At 30.5% G+C, this 18,346-nt stretch overlaps 2 protein-coding genes across 9 annotated transcripts in view; both read left to right on the plus strand.

The window, feature by feature from the left end:
• Positions 1-3,211, plus strand: part of LOC107443775 (zinc finger CCCH domain-containing protein 18) — a 33,163-nt gene extending 29,952 nt beyond the window's left edge. For all 8 annotated transcript variants that reach the window (XM_016057743.3, XM_071186680.1, XM_016057746.3 and 5 more), the window contains one exon: positions 877-3,211. In XM_016057743.3, coding sequence (XP_015913229.1) covers positions 877-1,061 — 185 coding nt within the window. In that variant the 3' untranslated portion in view covers positions 1,062-3,211. The remainder of the gene's footprint in view (positions 1-876) is intronic.
• An 8,521-nt stretch (positions 3,212-11,732) lies between these two features.
• LOC107443776 (soluble guanylate cyclase 89Da) overlaps positions 11,733-18,346 on the plus strand; it is a gene marked incomplete in the record, with an annotated part of 73,507 nt that continues 66,893 nt past the window's right edge. The window contains 1 exon segment of the mRNA XM_043053485.2: positions 11,733-12,443. Coding sequence (XP_042909419.2) covers positions 11,893-12,443 — 551 coding nt within the window.

Consider the following 18,346-nt stretch of genomic DNA (forward strand, 5'->3'; position numbering starts at 1 on the left):
GAACAATTAATGTAATTTTTTGTATGGTGGGAACTGATTATCCGGAATGATTGGGACCATCGCTATTCCAGATAACTGATTTTTCCGGTTTTCTGAATCGCTACAAAAAACAGTTTTTTTTAATTGTTAAACCCAACTAAAAAAAAAAAAAAATATTTGGAAATAATCTTAAAAAAAAGAAAANATTATTAAGATTTGTAATACACTAATGATTATTTCCAAAATGATGGTAAGGTAAACATCTTTCAAAAAAGAAAGAAAAATCTTATGAGTAAAAAAACATTTTTTTAAAAAAAAAATGGCGGTAAAATTTATCGAATTTCGTCCAAATTTCTGATTTCCGGATAACGGGTTCTGTACTGTACTTACCTTGAGATTAGATTTTACGAGTGATTGAAATTCAGCTTGCATTTTCTCCTCTCCCGAGCTTCTCGTTAAATATGGGTCCTGCCTAAATGGGTTTATTATTATGGGATAATAAACCCAAAATGGGTTTATTATTATGGGATAAGAATTATTTTGGTTATTATTATTTTTTTTTACGTTGTTAAACTTTTGAACTTAAAAAATTTAGAAATATTTTGGAAACAGCTTTTTAAAAGCAGTTTCTAAAATATTTTGAAAATTGTTTCACAATGCTAAGTTACTATAAGCTAAGTTTAAACATGCATATAATTATTATGTTATTAATAATTTATAATATGTTATTAATTATTCTTTATCTTGAAACAATGCTTTGCCTTCTTACAGCAAACATGGATCCTATTGCCTCTTGGGCATGGTTTTTGTTTACTTGTAGACAGCAAACTTCTTGTCATGTCTCCAAATTTCAGTACATTTATTTGTATTAATTAACGTACACTTAATTTTTTCCAGACGAATCAAAGTTTAGTGGTGGATTTCATCCTGGTACCAAGAGACCATTATCTCCACCTTCTCCTACAGCGCCTGCACCATCTGCTGCTCCTAAAAAGTCTGCTAGCTCACGTAGGGATGAACTATTGAAACAATTAAAAGCAGTAGAAGATGCTATAGCAAGAAAGAGAGCAAAATTTTGCTGAAATACACTATACATAACTAATTTGTATGAAGAAAAAAAAATGAATTACTGCACTATTTATGTGAGCATGTACTTCTTATTTTACTTCAAGCCAATCAATTGCTAAGCTGTAGTTTGGTGGATTACGTTTGTCAGAGCTGTAAAAAATTATCCTTATTTTTATTTTAATTTCATGAAACAAATTGGATATCAGTTAAGTTTATTGCCAATTAACCAAAGGGAAATCTGGACACTGTTATTGTTTTGTTTTTTTTATAAAGTTAACTAAAAGACTTGTGCCCTTTAGATTCATATTGTAAGACTAAAATTATTAATTGTTGGGCAATTACATCATTTTAAATCTATTAACAGACTTTAAAATATGAAAAAAATATAAATGTTATTTTCATCATTTCTATTTCTTTTTATTATTATGAAATGTTTTATGGGGACATGTAAAATTAGTAGCAACAAGATAAAGTATCTTTTCCTAAAATTTTTTTCTTTTATTCACATTTCTTTGCTTTATTTTAATACAATTGAATTTAGATTTATTTTTTTTTAATTTGTATATTTTATTCAAATTATTTTAACTTTAAATTTTTTTATCTCCTTATAAAGAACATTAAATGGAAAATAAGCACTGTAATATTAATTTATTTATGGTTACAATATAACTCATAGCATTTATCACAAATCTAGCTTTAATTTTTTATACCAGCTTCTTAATTTATTTTTAAATTTGAAATCTTGGTTTTACTTTTAAAAACTCCAGTAATTTAGACTTTTTACAACCAAATGCTTACCAGAAGTCTTGTGCTAAAAGAATCTTTCACCTTCAAAGTCGCATTTTAGATTAATTAAATGATTACTTTATTTATGAATATATGTACGAAATTAGATTTTTTTAGTTTAATTTTGTGTCCCAAAGTTATTTTATGTTTCAGTGTTGGAAAAACATAGTCACAATATTTTTTTTTTCTTTTTCAGTACCTAATTACATGAAGTATACTGTCTCATTATCAAAAATGGTTAAGTTGGTTTTGAGTATTAATACTTAAGTTCTAAAGAAAATAGTATACATCAATTAGTATATGTATACATTAAATTGTGTTATGTTTGCATGTTTGAGATACTCCTTGTTTTTTTTCTGTACATATTTTCAAAATGTTATGCAAGGAATTGAATCGTATCATTTAGAATAAGTTGATAAGAAACAATTCAAATTAAGGCATTTGAAGCTTTATTTCTTTATATATTGTAGAGCAAGACTAAGGATTGAAGGCTATCCTTATTATTATTAGTTCTTACTTTTTGGTTGTAGCAAGTAGGATACTTTTTTAACAGTAATGCATATTTGCTGAATAAACCTAATTTGCTTTTTTTTTATAACTGCTCATAAATATTATTTTATTTTGAAAGTTTCTAATTATAGATACAACTTTTTTTTAACACTTGTGAAATTTTTACTCGGCCCTATTGTGGCAAATAGTCCAAGTTTGTTTTCTCCCCTCAATTCTTGTACATAAAAGAATTATAGCATAAATTTTACACATTGTTCTTGATTTGTAGATTTTTTGGTCATAATCACTTGTACATAAATTGTCTTCAAATATGAGAAAACTTAAACTCTAAATGTACATGCCTAAATGTGATAGTTAGTTAAAAATGCAATAGGCACAGTTAATTTAATGATAACCATATTGTCAACTGATCCATTGGTCATTTTCCCAATGCTCTTTGGAATTGTTGGTGTGATTAATAATAATTACCAATAATTCAAAAACTTTGGATTACTATGTAGAGTAATTTATTTTCATTGTATTTCAAATTGAAAGTTGCTGTATTTCTTCATTTACCAGTACTTTTTCATGTTTATATTTCATCTATGTTTTGTTTAGTACTTTTTTATTTTATGCTATAAATAATTGTTAGGAAATAAATAAAATAGTATTAAAATGTTTCACATTTGACAAAAGTTTATTTTGCTGAACTGGTGAAAGGAAGTGATTGAAACATTGTATTCTTTCAACCCATGTGTTCAATATCAAATATCATTGTATGCAATGTTAATAATAATGTTTGTATAAATTAAACTTTTTGATAATAATGTAAAAAAAAAATTTCAAACTAAACATTCAAATAAATCTCTTCATGACTTTTATAACTCGATTTTTGTGTATATAAATTTTTGTTTCATTAAAATGATCAAGACTAATTAAGAAACAAAATGCTTGGTGCTCTTAGTGTTTCAAAATAAGTTTATGGAAACCTATTGTGTACATTCAATAAAGTAAATCAGTTTTTTTTTTAAAAAGAAATTATTTTAATCTTCTAGATGTTGTGCTCTTCATTCATTTTTTTTTTTATATCTATCGTCAAATATATTTAATGTGCATCAGATCAAAAAAGTTATTTCAGAAATTTTTCTAAACGTGTCTTCCAGCTTCTAAGTTTTGTGCGAAATATATTTATCAGCATGAGCAAATTAAAAGCAGCATTTTTAAAACTAGTAAAATTCTTATAAAATCATTATCAAGACTACTCAGCAGCCGTTCTCAGCTATGGAACTCTTAAGTGGTCGACCTTATGTCTGGAGTGGCATCTGGTCTTGTTTATTATTTGATTTTAGTGTATGCATAAACTAAAAATGAATGAGCTGAAATAGGTTTATCTTTAGAATAAAAACGAAAATTGGCGAAAATAAATGTTAAAAATGGTTTTCCGCAAAACGTTCTTTATTTTTATTTGAGACGAGGTACTGTTGCAATTTTCCATAAATGCATTCATTGTTCTTTCTATATATTGTTTCTAGAAAATACATTTTTTTAAATTTTGCTTTTCTTTCGTCTCATGCTCTTCAGTAATTTTATAAAAATAATGGAAGTTTTAAATAAATGAGGTATAATTAATTAGATTATAAGTTTAAGGAGAAATTTGGAAAATCGTAACTGATTAAAAATGTTCTAACTCGTAGAATCCCGGTAGTCCTTCCAAGGAACCTAACACCATTTGGGAAGTGCTGCTATAGAGCATTTCTCCAACTAACGTTTAATATATTTATTTGAATAGCTTATCTGTGGCTGCGAATAAATTTCTTTCATTTCTGTTTATTAAAATACAAATTCATTGCTTTTGGTACCCTTGGAAAAAATATTTTGTGACACTACGAAAATTCTGTAGTAGTTCCATTGTATGGTTCCGTATTACCTAACTGGACCCTATCTCGTAGCCTCACTCTCAGGAGTAAGGTGATGATTAACTTCAAAATCTTAACTAAGAAACTTCATTTTTTGTTGCAGATTTTGATTATCCCAAAAAGTACCTTAATTAGACTTGCAAGGTTTTGCATTCTGGTTTACAAATGACACTGCAATCGTAAAATGGGTTACAAACTGTCTAAAATACTGGTATCTTAGAAATGTACGTCAGACTAAAAGAAAATAAATGTGATATATGCGTATAATATTTTGAATAATCCTATCTAATGACATTGAACTTATATCCCTGCTCCATCCCTACAGCTGGGGTGAATCGCAATGCGTGGGGCTGAGTTTGAGGTAGGAAAGGAGTCATTGGATAAGTTTCTTTTTACCAAAAAGTCAAACACCTCTATTTTTATTTTTTCGATCTAACATGTATTTCACGATATGCGGATATCTATTTTAAACCGTATTTGCTGACCATTGTTATTTTGCAATATAATGCTATCTGTAAACCAGCATGAAAGAACCTGTAAGCCAAATCTGGATGATTTTTTTTTCCCTCGGAGAATCCAAATCTCTAACAAAATAATGTGGGACACTATTTCAAAATTGGTGTTGAGTTTAATATTCTTCAAGGCTTTTTTTTGGAAATGTTTCAAACATGTATCCCTATGAGACATCTTATTCAAATATTTAGTTCTGGAAATGCGTGTATTTTGTCAGTTACCTAATATTTGAGCTGAAATAACTGTTTAGGCTCGACATATTTTTTTGAGCAGAATTTTACATTTGGGAAACCTTGGTAAAATAGACATCTTTGGGTAAGAGGAATGTTCGCTTAGTAGAAGGACATGAAAATTCAGAAATTTAAAGCTGGAAATTATTTTAACTAAATTAATTTGATTATTAAATAAATACGAAATCAGAAGCAAGGAATTATACTGATATATTTTTAAAATTAATGGAATCACATATTCAAGGATAACGAAGGAAAATGCTATATTGTCTCATAAATTAGATAAGCGGGGGATTGCTTAAGGCAAAAGAACGCAGAGTAATAATCTCAACTTGAGATTCAAAAGAAATGAATGTTACATGAACTTATGTACAGTTGAACTTCCTGGAACAGAGCATTCCAGAATCAGAAATTGAATAATTAACGAAAGAACGAGAAGAAATTATAATGTTTTTTTTTCAACAAAAACCTCTCCCAGATCCAACAAACCCTCTCTGGGACAAATCCCAACCTTTGGTTTCGTAGCCCGATGCTTAACCACGGAGCCAACGGCTCTACCTAGAAAGATCTATGTATTGTGCTGACTGCAATCTTGTTTGGCTTCTTTTAAATAGTCTCGAAATTTTCTTTCTTCTGTCATCTAACTACTCCTCTGGGTAATAATAAAGTTTAAGTCTCGAGACGTGGACTATGTCTTTTAAATTTCGTCGTCTATGCCCTTTCCATTTCATACGTTATATCTATGTCAGATAGTCGTCGAGTTATTCTATAAGACCTGAAATAACATCTTAAAAGTTTTTCAGAGAGCCCAACTTTTCGTACTGGAGTAAAAACCCAAACTAAATCTCCGATATTGTAGGTGATTAGTCTATGACGTTTATCTGTTGTTTTAGCGTCAAGTATATGGAGCTTTGCAAGTTGTCTAGCTTCGTCAGCCCTGGTGAGAAAGTGTTGCACATAGTTATCTTAGTCCCCTTTTTCGTTAGGAAAAATTGTGTCGAGAGGTGTTCGTATTTTTCTGCCTTGAAGAGAGAAGGGACTATTAAGATTGACACTTAGTACGTAAAAATCCAACGATTCGAACGAAAGTTATTCTGAGTGATGTCTCTTTTATTTTGCTCATTGTACACCTGTAGTTAATACTTTTAAAAAATCTCAGAGCAATTTGTTTCACAGTTTTAATAATTAATATAATATGGGTGCAAAACTAGTATGTCAAAGTTTTAATTAGGTTGATCTAAAAAAATTACTATTTTTTTTTTCAATAAAATTTTAATCGTGGAACATTTATTCATTTTCGAATGCATAAAACTTCCCGAAATTGTCATCTGTCTAGCAAAACATCAGGAATGATTTGATTGAATGAAAGAAAAAAAAGAAATAAAGTGTTCCCATTACCAGTTTCTTTTTTTAATTTATTGAGCATAAATTAATGTGTCACTTATTTATCATTGAAATTTAGAATGAAAAATCACATGCCCACAGATATTTTAATAATTTTTAGTTGAATTGTAATAGCTTTAAAAAATTGAACCAGATTTCAAAATTATTTATACCAATTAAATTTTAAATTATCGTGGATAGTGTCAATTGATGTGTTTATGAAAAATTGCTGAATACGAAAAAAAAAAAATTAAGGGAACATTGTAAATTGCTTCAAAAATTTTGATTTTGCTCCAACGCATACTCTTTAACTACTACAAAATTTTCATAGTTTCAAAAAATATATATATTTTTCGTGATGACGGCAAAGGTAATGTTTTATTGTTAGGATATAAAGATTTTATAAAATATAAATTAGAAATAAAAAAGCTTGTCCACCGTAACGCATAAATAATTGGAACAGATACATTAAGGGCTATGTTCCATGTTCTGATAGAAATTCTATTAGTTTTTAAAAAATTCTACTTTAGTTCGCTACAACTGAAAAAGTACTTCGGGTGTGTGTCAAATGCTTAAGGGTTGCCAACTATTCCACTTCCCGGAAAAGATTTTACAAAGTGCTTGACAACTGAAACTTGTAGAATTATGGTTAATTTTATCAACATTTAAAAAGGCTTTCCGGAATAAAGAGACTTAGTGTATGAAATTGTGAGTTATGTATTATGTACCGGTGTGAAAAATAACTTGCAATCAAATTTAATAACCTAGAACTGAGAGGCCAACTTGCTCCGCTTTGTAAAAAAAAAATATTTTCCAGTGGTAACGAAATTTAAGTTATTTTTCATTTTATCATATGAAATGCAACTTCATTGGAGTTATCTCAACAGCAACCAAAAAGTCAACTGACCACAATGTGTTACCATAAATTTTAAAAAAGCTCTCGATGGGTAAGAGAAGGACAGCTTAGTTTCAAAACAATACTATAGTTTGTCTAAAGTAAGAACTCCCCTAGCCATTCGTCTGGCATGATGACGGTGACTATGGTAGCGAGGTATAACTATTTCAAGTAGGGATGTGGAGTCACTGTTTAGGACAGGTTTTGGATCGGGTCTGCGAGAGAAAGGGAATCTTTTTGTTCGGTCTATTGTGATAGCCTTAGAGTGAAGAGAAGCTACCCTCCCTGAAATGAGCTTTTCTTGTTTCCATAACAGCAGATAGCCTCAGATTTTGCAGCGGGGGAGTTCTTACCGTAGACAAACTATAGGACTATTGCAGTTATCTCCTTTCGACACTTTTATAGAGTGGGCGTAATTATCCTTATTCTTCCAAGTTTTACTATTTAATTCACTACCAATATATTAAAACTTTTCCAGACAGTGGAGCAGTCGGCATGCCTACAAGAATCATATATTGGAAACATAAATTTAACTACCACTAGGAAAAATGTTTCCACTAAGCAAAGCGAGTTGGCATATCTGATGCTAAGATGAATGTCTGAAGTTTGTCTTTTCCACCGCAGGAAGCTTTAGTCGCCATCATGGTGCCATGCGTGAAAGCGAGACGGAAAAGCTGGTAGTTAAACCATTTCAGTTTCACCTTGTTTTCGGGAGGAGCGAATCTGTTCTCTTTGTCAAAACTATTCAACAATGTTTACTTTTTCTCAGGAAAGAAGCAGTTTTATATATATCCTATATAATTGTAAAAAAAATCTGGGTAGTTACAGAAATTTAATGTTTCTCGAAAGAAAAAAAAATGCTAGAATGAAATGCATTTCGTTCCAGTTTTTGCTCTTTACCGTCTTAGTATATATAGGCTTTCAGTCCTGCATGGTACGGAGGCATCCGATACGAGTGGTAATAACCAGGACGGTCGAGCAACACCTCCTAGAAAGAACAGACCTCCGCACGGGTTACCATAAATATCCTTGAGTAGTCCAAACGTAATGACATATTTTGTATTTTCAACCACTGCACATCTTAGTACTCCAAACGTAATGACATCTTTCTTATTTTTCGTCTACTGCGCAGTTAAATTCGTCACATCGGACTACTAAATTGATCCGTGCTGAAACCTTTCTACTTCTAGGAGGTGTTAGGTCGAGTCCCTACTTTAACAGAGGTAGCTTTTTTGTTAATGAAGTTTTTTATGATCTTAGCATTATGAATATTTGTTAATTCTTCCCATTTTTTGTAAATATTTTACCTTCTTGTAATTTTCGTTTCCCTTCTTTTAAATATGTCTTGTACTTTTCTATACATTCAATTATTTGTTACTTATTACCATGGCAAAGTGTCATTCTTTTTTCTCTACCTTAACATGTGGCATTATTTGTTGCATTTTATGTAATATGTCTAGTGTTTTTGCTTATGTTCTCATTACAGGATGAATGGAAAAAGGGCCAATAATTATTGGCCTCAGGAGCCCAGCTAGACCAAACAGATCAGACCAGACCATGGTTCTGAGATAAGTAAAGTTGCGACTGCACGAATATATATTTTGAAGAGGTAAAACAATTAAAAAGTTCTAACTTATTTGTATAAAAATATTTTTTTTTTTTCATTTTTAATTAACTATGTTTGGATGCAAAGGGGAGGGAGGAAACAGGAAGTTGTGAGTAATATTGAAAGTGAAGGCAAAGTTAAAACAGTTTTTAGTAGCTTTAAGAAACCTTAGTTACCACTCATTTATTTTTTCCAAGTCATTGAAACCCTAACAAGACAGAAAAGTTTAAAATCATTTACAATTTCACAAGATGAACTGCATCACTCCGCACTGTAAAACTCCTTCGGGGGGGGGGGGGGGGNGGGGGGGGGGGGGTGAGAGTGATGCAGGGATTCAAAAGGAACGTATGATAGCATACTTTCGCAATTCTATGTATGTAAATAATTTTTATATTTTCTTGTAAATAAATTTTTCTTTGTTCTTTATTAAAGTGCGTGTCATTTTTTGTTCATTGTCATTTTTTTATATTGTATCTTTCACGTATGTTATTTGATCCAGTTTTCCTTATTTTCAAATTCTATGAAAGAGCAGATAGCCATACGGGCCTGAGTACTTTGAAATTTATGTTTAAATTGGTAGAAATTTAAATTACTATCGAAACAAAAAAAGAAAAATTAATGTTGCTCAAGTTATCTCTTTTTTGTCTTCCTTTTTTATTTATTTTTTAGGAACTTCTTTTTTTTTTTTTAACTGAAATAGACTAAAAATAAGCCGATACCATGAATAGTTTAGGTTAGGGTTATAAATTATATATCATTTCTATCCAACATGGCGTTTGCAGAACTGAGATGGGCACAGTAGGCCCTCTATGGGCTGTCGCTCTACTGAGTTTAGTTTTTAATGAGTAAATAGACTTATCTCGCATTCACACGCCTCACATTCTTATCTAACAAGACAGTTTAAGTATTGTTTTCTAATTACATTGATAAATAAATAAACGGATCATTCGTATAACCTTTGTTTTATGGCCATATCTCTAAGGATTGTCTTCAAACATGAATAAAAATTAACTCTGACTGTCACGAAAGGCACTAATTTTGACTTCAAAATGCACTTTTTCTGATGAAATATAACTTTTTTAAAAATAACTTTGGACTTATAACTCCCAAAACAGGTGAAAATTGTAATAATGATTTTTATAGTATAACCGCTATAAAAGTTGGTATTCTAATGATATTTTAATGTATCACATTTGTCTTCATGTGTTTTGAAAGAATTATTAAATTAAAATAATTCTTTCCCAGGTAGTTAGTTATATGCCCTCCATCCAAAGCAACGTAATGAGGAATTAAGGTAGAATCATGTAATATTTATTACAAATTTGTTAAAGATTGAAAAATTTTGCAATCAAAAGGTGTGGGCCGTGGTGGCTCACGGGATAGTGCTTTCGCCTTCCATTGAGTTGAACCGGGTTCGAATCCCAGCGATGGCAGATTGCTACGAATTCCGCCCCCGGCTCGCACCGACACAGTGCTGTCTTAAAATATCCTCAGTGATAGACGGATCATAGGTTAGAGTCCCTTTGCCGTCAGGCTAACCGTGGGAGGTTCTCGTGGTCTTCCTCACCATGGAGCGCAAATGCGGGTTAATTCCATCAAAAAGCCCTCCACGAAGGCAAAATTTCGCCCAATACTTGATCCAGGAGTTCCTTTGTCTTCTGGATTGGGTTCAAAATTACAAGACTACGGAGATGAACATTAGTAGTCGTAAACCCAAAAATTGGGTCGGCTGTTCAACACGTGGTTGGTTGGGCACTGGGCCCATATCCAAGAGGTCGTGGTTTCGATCCTCGCCGGCCGAAGACTCCCCGTGTAGTAAATGGTGAATGATGCACGTTAAATCTGTCGAGTCACAAAGTTCTTCATGTTCCCATAACAAATCATACATCTGGGGGTACTGATCTAGGAGTTTCCTTGTCTTCTGGATTGGTTCAAAATTACAAAGCTACGGAGTTGAACATTAGCTGTCGTAAACCCAAAACTAGGTCAGCTGTTCAACGACAGTTATGAAATAAAATACTTGATCCAGGAGTTCCCTTGTCTTCTGGATTCGGTTCAAAATTACAAGGCTGCGGCGTTGAACAATGGTAGTCGTATACCCAAAAATTGGGTAGGCTGTTTAGCGACGTTTATAAAATAAAATATAAAATAAAATCAAAAGGTGTAAAAATTCTTAAATAATCGAGATTTTTTTTCTTTTTTTAGGATACCACTTTGATGTTTAGAAGTCTGGTATAATTATGTAGATATATTTTATTTGAAAAATGACGTATAGAGTTATTTACAAATGAAGCATTAAATGATCGAGGCTCGTTTTTTTTTCTCTCATTAAAATTTTTTAGACCCTTGGAAACTCTGCATATAAAATTTTTTAGAAACCTTTGGAAACTCTGCATATAAAAATTGAATAGATTTATTTCATTTTTAGAGAACTCTGAAAGAATTATTTTTCGTGAAATTTATTATTATTATTATTCAAAATTAGAAGTTTTCGAAAAATTTGCTGAAGTAAACAGTGCTTTGCCATCGAAATTAAAGTAAGGTTCATCCTCTTAATAAAAATCTTTCAAGAAATGATAACAAATTTAATTTTGAAAAAGAGTTTTCATATTTTCAAAAATGGAAAAGAAATATGCAATATAATATGAGAATTTAGATGTGGATTGATAGCTTTAGAGTTTTTAATTTCCGGACATTGGAACTACAATATTCCTTTTCATTCATTTCCCAGATCCTATTATCGCCTCATTCGCTTCCTCTTCCCCCCCCCCTCATTCTGTCATCTTAAAATCAATTTCTCAAACCATGCCAAGTATATTCGCCAACTGAGAGACACGACAAAAACGAAGAAAAAAAAAACACGTGAATTAAGTTATGGAGACCGACAAAGCACACCCACACTCAATCCGGACAAAGTAAAAATAAAAGACCAAAAATTATCGCTACTCAGTCATTTGACGGACGGATGGGAGAATCAGAACAACGCGAACGTTCGAAAGGAGAAGAACGAACGTTTTACGTCCGGCCATGTATGGCATGCTCTTAGAAAGCATCCAGCACTTTGTCCAGGAGGAATATGGTGAAGATGTTTGGAGCAAAGTTCTGGAAGAATCTGGCTTTAGGAATGCCGTGTTTACTACTCATCAAGTCTATCCGGACAGGCTAATTCCATGTCTTGCACAAGCTTGTAGCAAGCACTCCTTGCAAACAAATGACGATTTCTTGTGCTTTTTTGGCCGGTGTTTTGTTCGATTTTTCACACATTATGGATATGACACTCTCATCAGGGCTTCCGGACGGTATTTCAGAGACTTTCTCAATGGCATTGATAACCTACACCACCAGATTAGGTTCAGCTACCCTAAAATGCAGAGTCCGTCGTTCTATGTTGAGAGAGAAGATGTTGGAGGTGCTAGATTGCATTACAGATCAAAGCGGTGTGGATTTGGATATTATGTGATTGGGCAGTTGATACAAATTGCTCAAGAATTTTATGGACTTGAGTTAGAGGCAACTATTTTGACAGATGAAGAAGATGCTAGTGGATCATCTGGGTGTCACTTGATCTATGACCTCAGGTAAGAAACTTTAATAAACTTCTTTGTGAAAGTTTAAAGTCAAAGAATTATGTTTAAGGGTTTTTTCTCTTTCTTTTAACCATCTCTTGAAACGTCGTAAATGTTTTGTTTTTTGAAAATGTGTGTCTGCTTGAAAATATAAATAGAAATTAGAATGTTTTAATGCTTGTATTTTACAATTTTCGATAATTGGCAACCCTCTGATGTATTTATAGAAAAACAAATGAAATAAAAGCAATTAATTAAAAATACTGACTGGACAAATAGAAGTTTAAAGTACTAATTAATAATCATCTATCACAGACTGATCAATGAGAAAATGGAAGGCTAAGCCGCAACTAAATATTTAGTAATTTAAACATCTGCTTATCTGAACAGTATTTTGAATTTTTCGCCTTTATTTAATTTTGTTTCTTTTATTAGTGCTTGTCAATTTGCTGCTTCCCGCTAAAGACACTATCTACTTGTAGCAATAGCTATAAAAATTAACCAAAAACATTTACAAAATTGTTATTAATATAAATTATCAGAGCCTCATCTAGAAATGGTGGTGCCCTAAGCATAGAGCTGTCCGGGAACCCCCTGGTCATAACTTTAAACCAAATTTACTTGCTGCTTATTAATGAAGTACCTTTAAATTAATTATAACAGGAATAAATTACGATACATAAGTAAAGTTAAACTTTTATTTAGTACAATTTTTGTTATCTCATAATTCAATTAGACAATTAAGAAAAAACACAAAAAGAAATTATTTCAGAAAAATTATTGTAAAAGAAATTATTAAAAGATATCATTTAGAGAAACCTAGGCCTGGATCTCACAGGTTTTATGATAAATCAGACATTGTAAACTATAGAATTACTGTGCTTTGCTATTATGCATTAAGGCATTCACTTGTTGCATGTTGACAAAATTCGGTATCTTACTTTTAATTTTTATATTAAACATTTTATTTTATTTCAAGTTCAATAACAAGGTTTCACGAATTTAATAAAGGTAATAAATTCAAGTTAATACTAGAATGCAAAAATTTCCTTTCTAAAGATGCCTCTTTAATGTTATAGTTCTCCTATAGAATTTAAAAAAAATTGTGATCAATAGATTTAAAAATAAAAGTAATGATCCAAATAGATTTAATGATAGAAGTTTTTTTTTTTTTCGTTACCATAGTTAAAATTTTCCGAGATCTGTTGGAACTCTGCATACTCTTAACCCGTTGATGCACAGTTTTTATTAAGCATATTTTTCATACTTTTTATTATTTATTTTGTCATAATTTTGGTCAAAATAAGTAAAAAGTATTATCTTTAGTATTTTAATAATTTACAGTGATGAAATACAGCATGAAACATCGGTGTCGATTTTCTGCATTAATGGTAAAATCCTTCAAACACAGGTCACTTCCAAACTATAATTTTTCAAAAAAACAGTTTTTCAAATCTAAGTAAAACGGTTTTTTATCATTGAATTTTCTTTAAGTTACAAATTCAATTATTGATAAATTTGTGAATATTAATGGAAAAAAAATTCTGACTACTTTTTTGGATTTTATATTTTAGTACAAATATTATTCCTGTAATCTAAATGATTATTTTCAGTAACTATTAGACGTGATTTTTAATATTAAAATATACTAAAATATATTCTTACTTGTAATTAGAAGATCAGTAAAAAATATATATATATAAAAGGGACGCCGTTGTCCCATATGCGCCAAGGGGTTAGCAGGTGAGTGAAAATCAATAATATTGATGAAGATCAACTTAATCAAATTTAATGTTCAAAACATTGCTCTTTAAAGTACAAAAAAAGTCTTCAGTGTATAAAATTTTGCTACCATTGTAAAATTTCTTTCACAAAAATTACTAAAAAATTAAGGATATGTAACCTCTTTATCACGGGACGTATTCCATCTGCTGGAAATCTTCTATTGTTAGCCCATGTGTCCTTTCTAGAGTTAAAAAATAGAACCTAAGATTTTCATTCCTAAAAGCGACATTTTTGCATCAAATGCTCCTTAATATCGTTTTCCTCATAAGAATTTTGATAATTTCCGGAGCTGAATTTCGACTATATAACAACAAAATACACAAAAACAATTTTTGCTTATTAATTTATGGCCCTAAACATTTCATTGTATGATGTATCGTGATGTTCTGCTCCAAAAACATTCTGCTAAACAACTTGAAAATATGGCTTATCGTCATATTGCCTTCAGATCCTACAAATAAAGATTCTATCGAAAAAAAAAATCTGCAAAAGAGAAGAAAAATGTTAGTAAGCTTATAAATATGCAATTGTTCTTGAAATTTTACAGTGTACCGACGAAAGGGAACGTAACCGTATGCAAAATAAAAATCAAAACACCTGTTGAACTTTTGATCTAAAATGATAGAATTTACACCTATTAACACAGAATCATAATGATTCTTACGTGACACCTAAAATATGATAAATATTTAACACGTTCACGCCGGGAAAAAAGGGAAAATATTGGTACGAGAAAAGAGAAAATACTGGTAGAAGAACTATTTCAATATTAGATATTCAGGAGGAGTTAATCTATTCTCAACAATAACAATTCACTGTAAGGAAATTTATCATGGCGAAGAAGCAGTTCAATATAAAAATTGCATCTGTTAAAAACAATTGGTAGTTATGGATTTTTATTATTCCCGGAAAAAAACTAAAAAATGAAATTTATTGTTACCAGTTTTTACTCCGGTGCGCTGCCAAGATGAGACACTCTAGCGTGACCCACCGGTGGGTCACCCCGGCGTGAACGTGTTAATACAAATGACATTTTAAATACAAATGACGAAATCAGACTCAAGACGATTCATTAAATTCTTTATTATTATTGCTATTGTTCTTATGATGGTTACATACATGGATCTAGTAGTTTAACCAGAACTACGACTGAAAGTTAAAAGATCCTTAATTTTAATTTTACCTTTAGCATATTTCGCTGTCTTCAAAATTATTTCAGCAAATTGCGCAGAATTATAAAACTCACTTTCCAAAAAAAAAATATTATAATTTAAATTTATTTATTTCAAAATTGATCGAAATATTTTTGATTTTTAAAGCGTATTTTTCCTTAAAAAATGTTTAAATTCTGTAGTTTTAAATGACAAAATTTTATAAAAATCACATAGTTGTATATTATAACGTTGTATACGAATTTAAGAAAATTAATTACGAATTTAAGAAAATTGTTTTTATTATTATTATTAGAATAATGTAATTCTACGTTACATTTTCAGCAACAGTAAATAAAAATTATGCAGAAATTTAATATCTCCAGAAATGTTTATGAAAATCTCAAAATAACTCAAAATCTACATTAGCAACCTAAATTAAAGGTTGTATTGAAAATATGCAGTTCTCTTTATGAAAATTAAGGTAATCCTACAAATTACAAGAGATCTAAATACCTTTTTTACAATACCTTATAATTTTTCTTTACCGTTACATTGCATTCTAAACTTTCCTTAACTTGAAAACTAAATTGATTTTAAATTATGGCTTTGAAAAAAGTTAAGTTTTAATTTTTAATGCCTCCCCTCCCTATAAAAGGGAACTTTCGGCCTTTATCAGAAAATCTAAATATTTTTCAACTTAACAAAAAGATTTTTAGGTAAATTTGTAACCGCAGTGACTACTTTTTATCGATTAGAACTTAAATATAATTAAGAGTTTTTTTTTTTAAATTATTAACAATGAAACACATGCTTCCCACAGTTCTTAGAAAAAGTTAATAGTGACAACGTAAATGAAACAAACCTGATCATTTAATATATTTATACTCACTATTGTTAATTTCTTAAAAACAATCTGTATGAGAATCTGTATGTAGTAGAGGCAATATATGTCCTATAAAAATTAGAATGCGGTAGACAATTTTATTTTAACCGGTTAACGCCCAGCGTCATATATTTAGGACAGTTCCTTTTTTCAAAGACATTCATTGTGGTGGGAAACTTTTTTCAGTATTTTCATTTATCTGGGTGAATTAAAGGATTCTCAGATACCACAACGATTTAGTTATTTCTGATTAGATCTAGAATTATAAGGAACAAGTACTTTTCGAATGGGATAGGGGCCGCTAAGAGGCCTAGGTGCCCAATTTTTGTAAATAAAAGTAAAGTAAGTACTTTTTGATCTATCAAAGACTTTTTGAATGCTCTAACTGTAACAAAACCAATTAATTTCGAAAATATATTACACCACTTTTTCCATAAAACCACTTTTTGTATGATTTCAATTTATAAATTCGGAACAAAACGGGTTCAACTAACAAACAAATGTTTCGAATTTGATTTGAAGATCACAAAATATTTTAATAATTATTTATCATTTTTAAGTATTTTAATTATTACTCTAAAAAAACAGAGCGTTCAGTTTTATAACTAAATATTATTTCTTAGATTGTTTTAAAAAGCCGTGATTGCTAAAAGAATCTCGTATTATGCAAAAATAAGCAGAAAATGCTATAATTTCCTACCAAAGCATGCATACGAATGCTTAAAAGTTTCCCAGAAAACGCTACAGTAATATTTTTTTTTTAAAAATGAAAGACGAAAAAAAAAGAAATTTCCTGTTAACAATAATGTATATTTACTGTCACTATTAATTTCTTCTAAGACCCATTTAATCCCTCAAAAAAAAAAAAAAAATGAATATTAAGTGGTAATAAGATTCATAAATTTAGTGATTCGCATTGATGTCAAACACAAGAACGGTAGAACGGTAAAAATCACATAAATCTCGGTGCGCTGCCGTGAAACGGCATTAACCGATTCGTCGGTAGTAATAAATCGATGATGAGGAGGAATGGAGATGGGAGGAAGAGGGGGTGCTCAGCACCAAAAAATCGAGAGGGGGTTCGTGTGACATGGACAATCATGAAATGTAGAGTGGTATGGGGTATAATAAAACGACAATATAATTCAAACACAAGAGCGAGGTATATAACTAAATATTATTTTAGATTGTTAATATGTCGTGGTTGTTAAAACATCTCGTTTCATCCAAAAATAGGAGAAAAAGAGTATAATCTTCCTACCACTTAATTTTAATAATGCATCACTATCCGTTGAAATGTTTGTAATAAAAAAAAATGTAATAATATTAATAAAATTGTTTGTAATAAAATTGCAGCTAGCAATAAAGTAAATTTTTTCTAGCACTATTAATTTTTCTAAACAGCTAAAAATAATTAATTTAAGAAATTTAGTGGTTTGCAATGATGTTAAAAATAATAAAAACAAATGCGATAGTATCCCACCGTTCTTGTGGAGACAAAAGATTGACATTGTGCCTACATTTCGAAAGCAAAAAAAAAGTTGACATATTTTAATGACCTACTTTTTCCTTTAGATAAAATGTCTTATGAAATATCCGCACAGCTATAATAAGAATTTTTTATAAACTCACAAGGCAATATCCAAACATAAACAATGATAATTCTATAATTAGAAACGCAAACTCGAAACGGAAACTTTCTTTTGTTTTACTTATCTAATAATGCAATGCCTTAGATGCTATTAAAAAGAAGAAGAAAAACACCCTAATGCTTCAATATTGTCAGCATTATTGTTATTTCGGCAATTTTCGCTGTTGAAGTCTGTATTCGATAAAAGATAGTTCCAAAACGTGATATACAATTCCTGCGGTTTTTATCGTTCGGCTAAGTAGCTTTCAATGTTGCCATTCAGATGATCAGGAAGTGATTAATTGTATTTCTGTTAGCTCGAGTTGCCACTTGGCGATGAATAATGAAGAAAGAAGGTCATTGTTTGAATAATAGGAAAATGGTGTTACAGAATATTAGATTCAGACTCACTAAAAACTTTATTCTGTTGTTTTTCTTAGTTTTACACTTATATATATATATA

This window comes from Parasteatoda tepidariorum, chromosome 10 (assembly GCF_043381705.1).
Source record: "Parasteatoda tepidariorum isolate YZ-2023 chromosome 10, CAS_Ptep_4.0, whole genome shotgun sequence".
Classification (NCBI taxonomy): domain Eukaryota; kingdom Metazoa; phylum Arthropoda; class Arachnida; order Araneae; family Theridiidae; genus Parasteatoda; species Parasteatoda tepidariorum.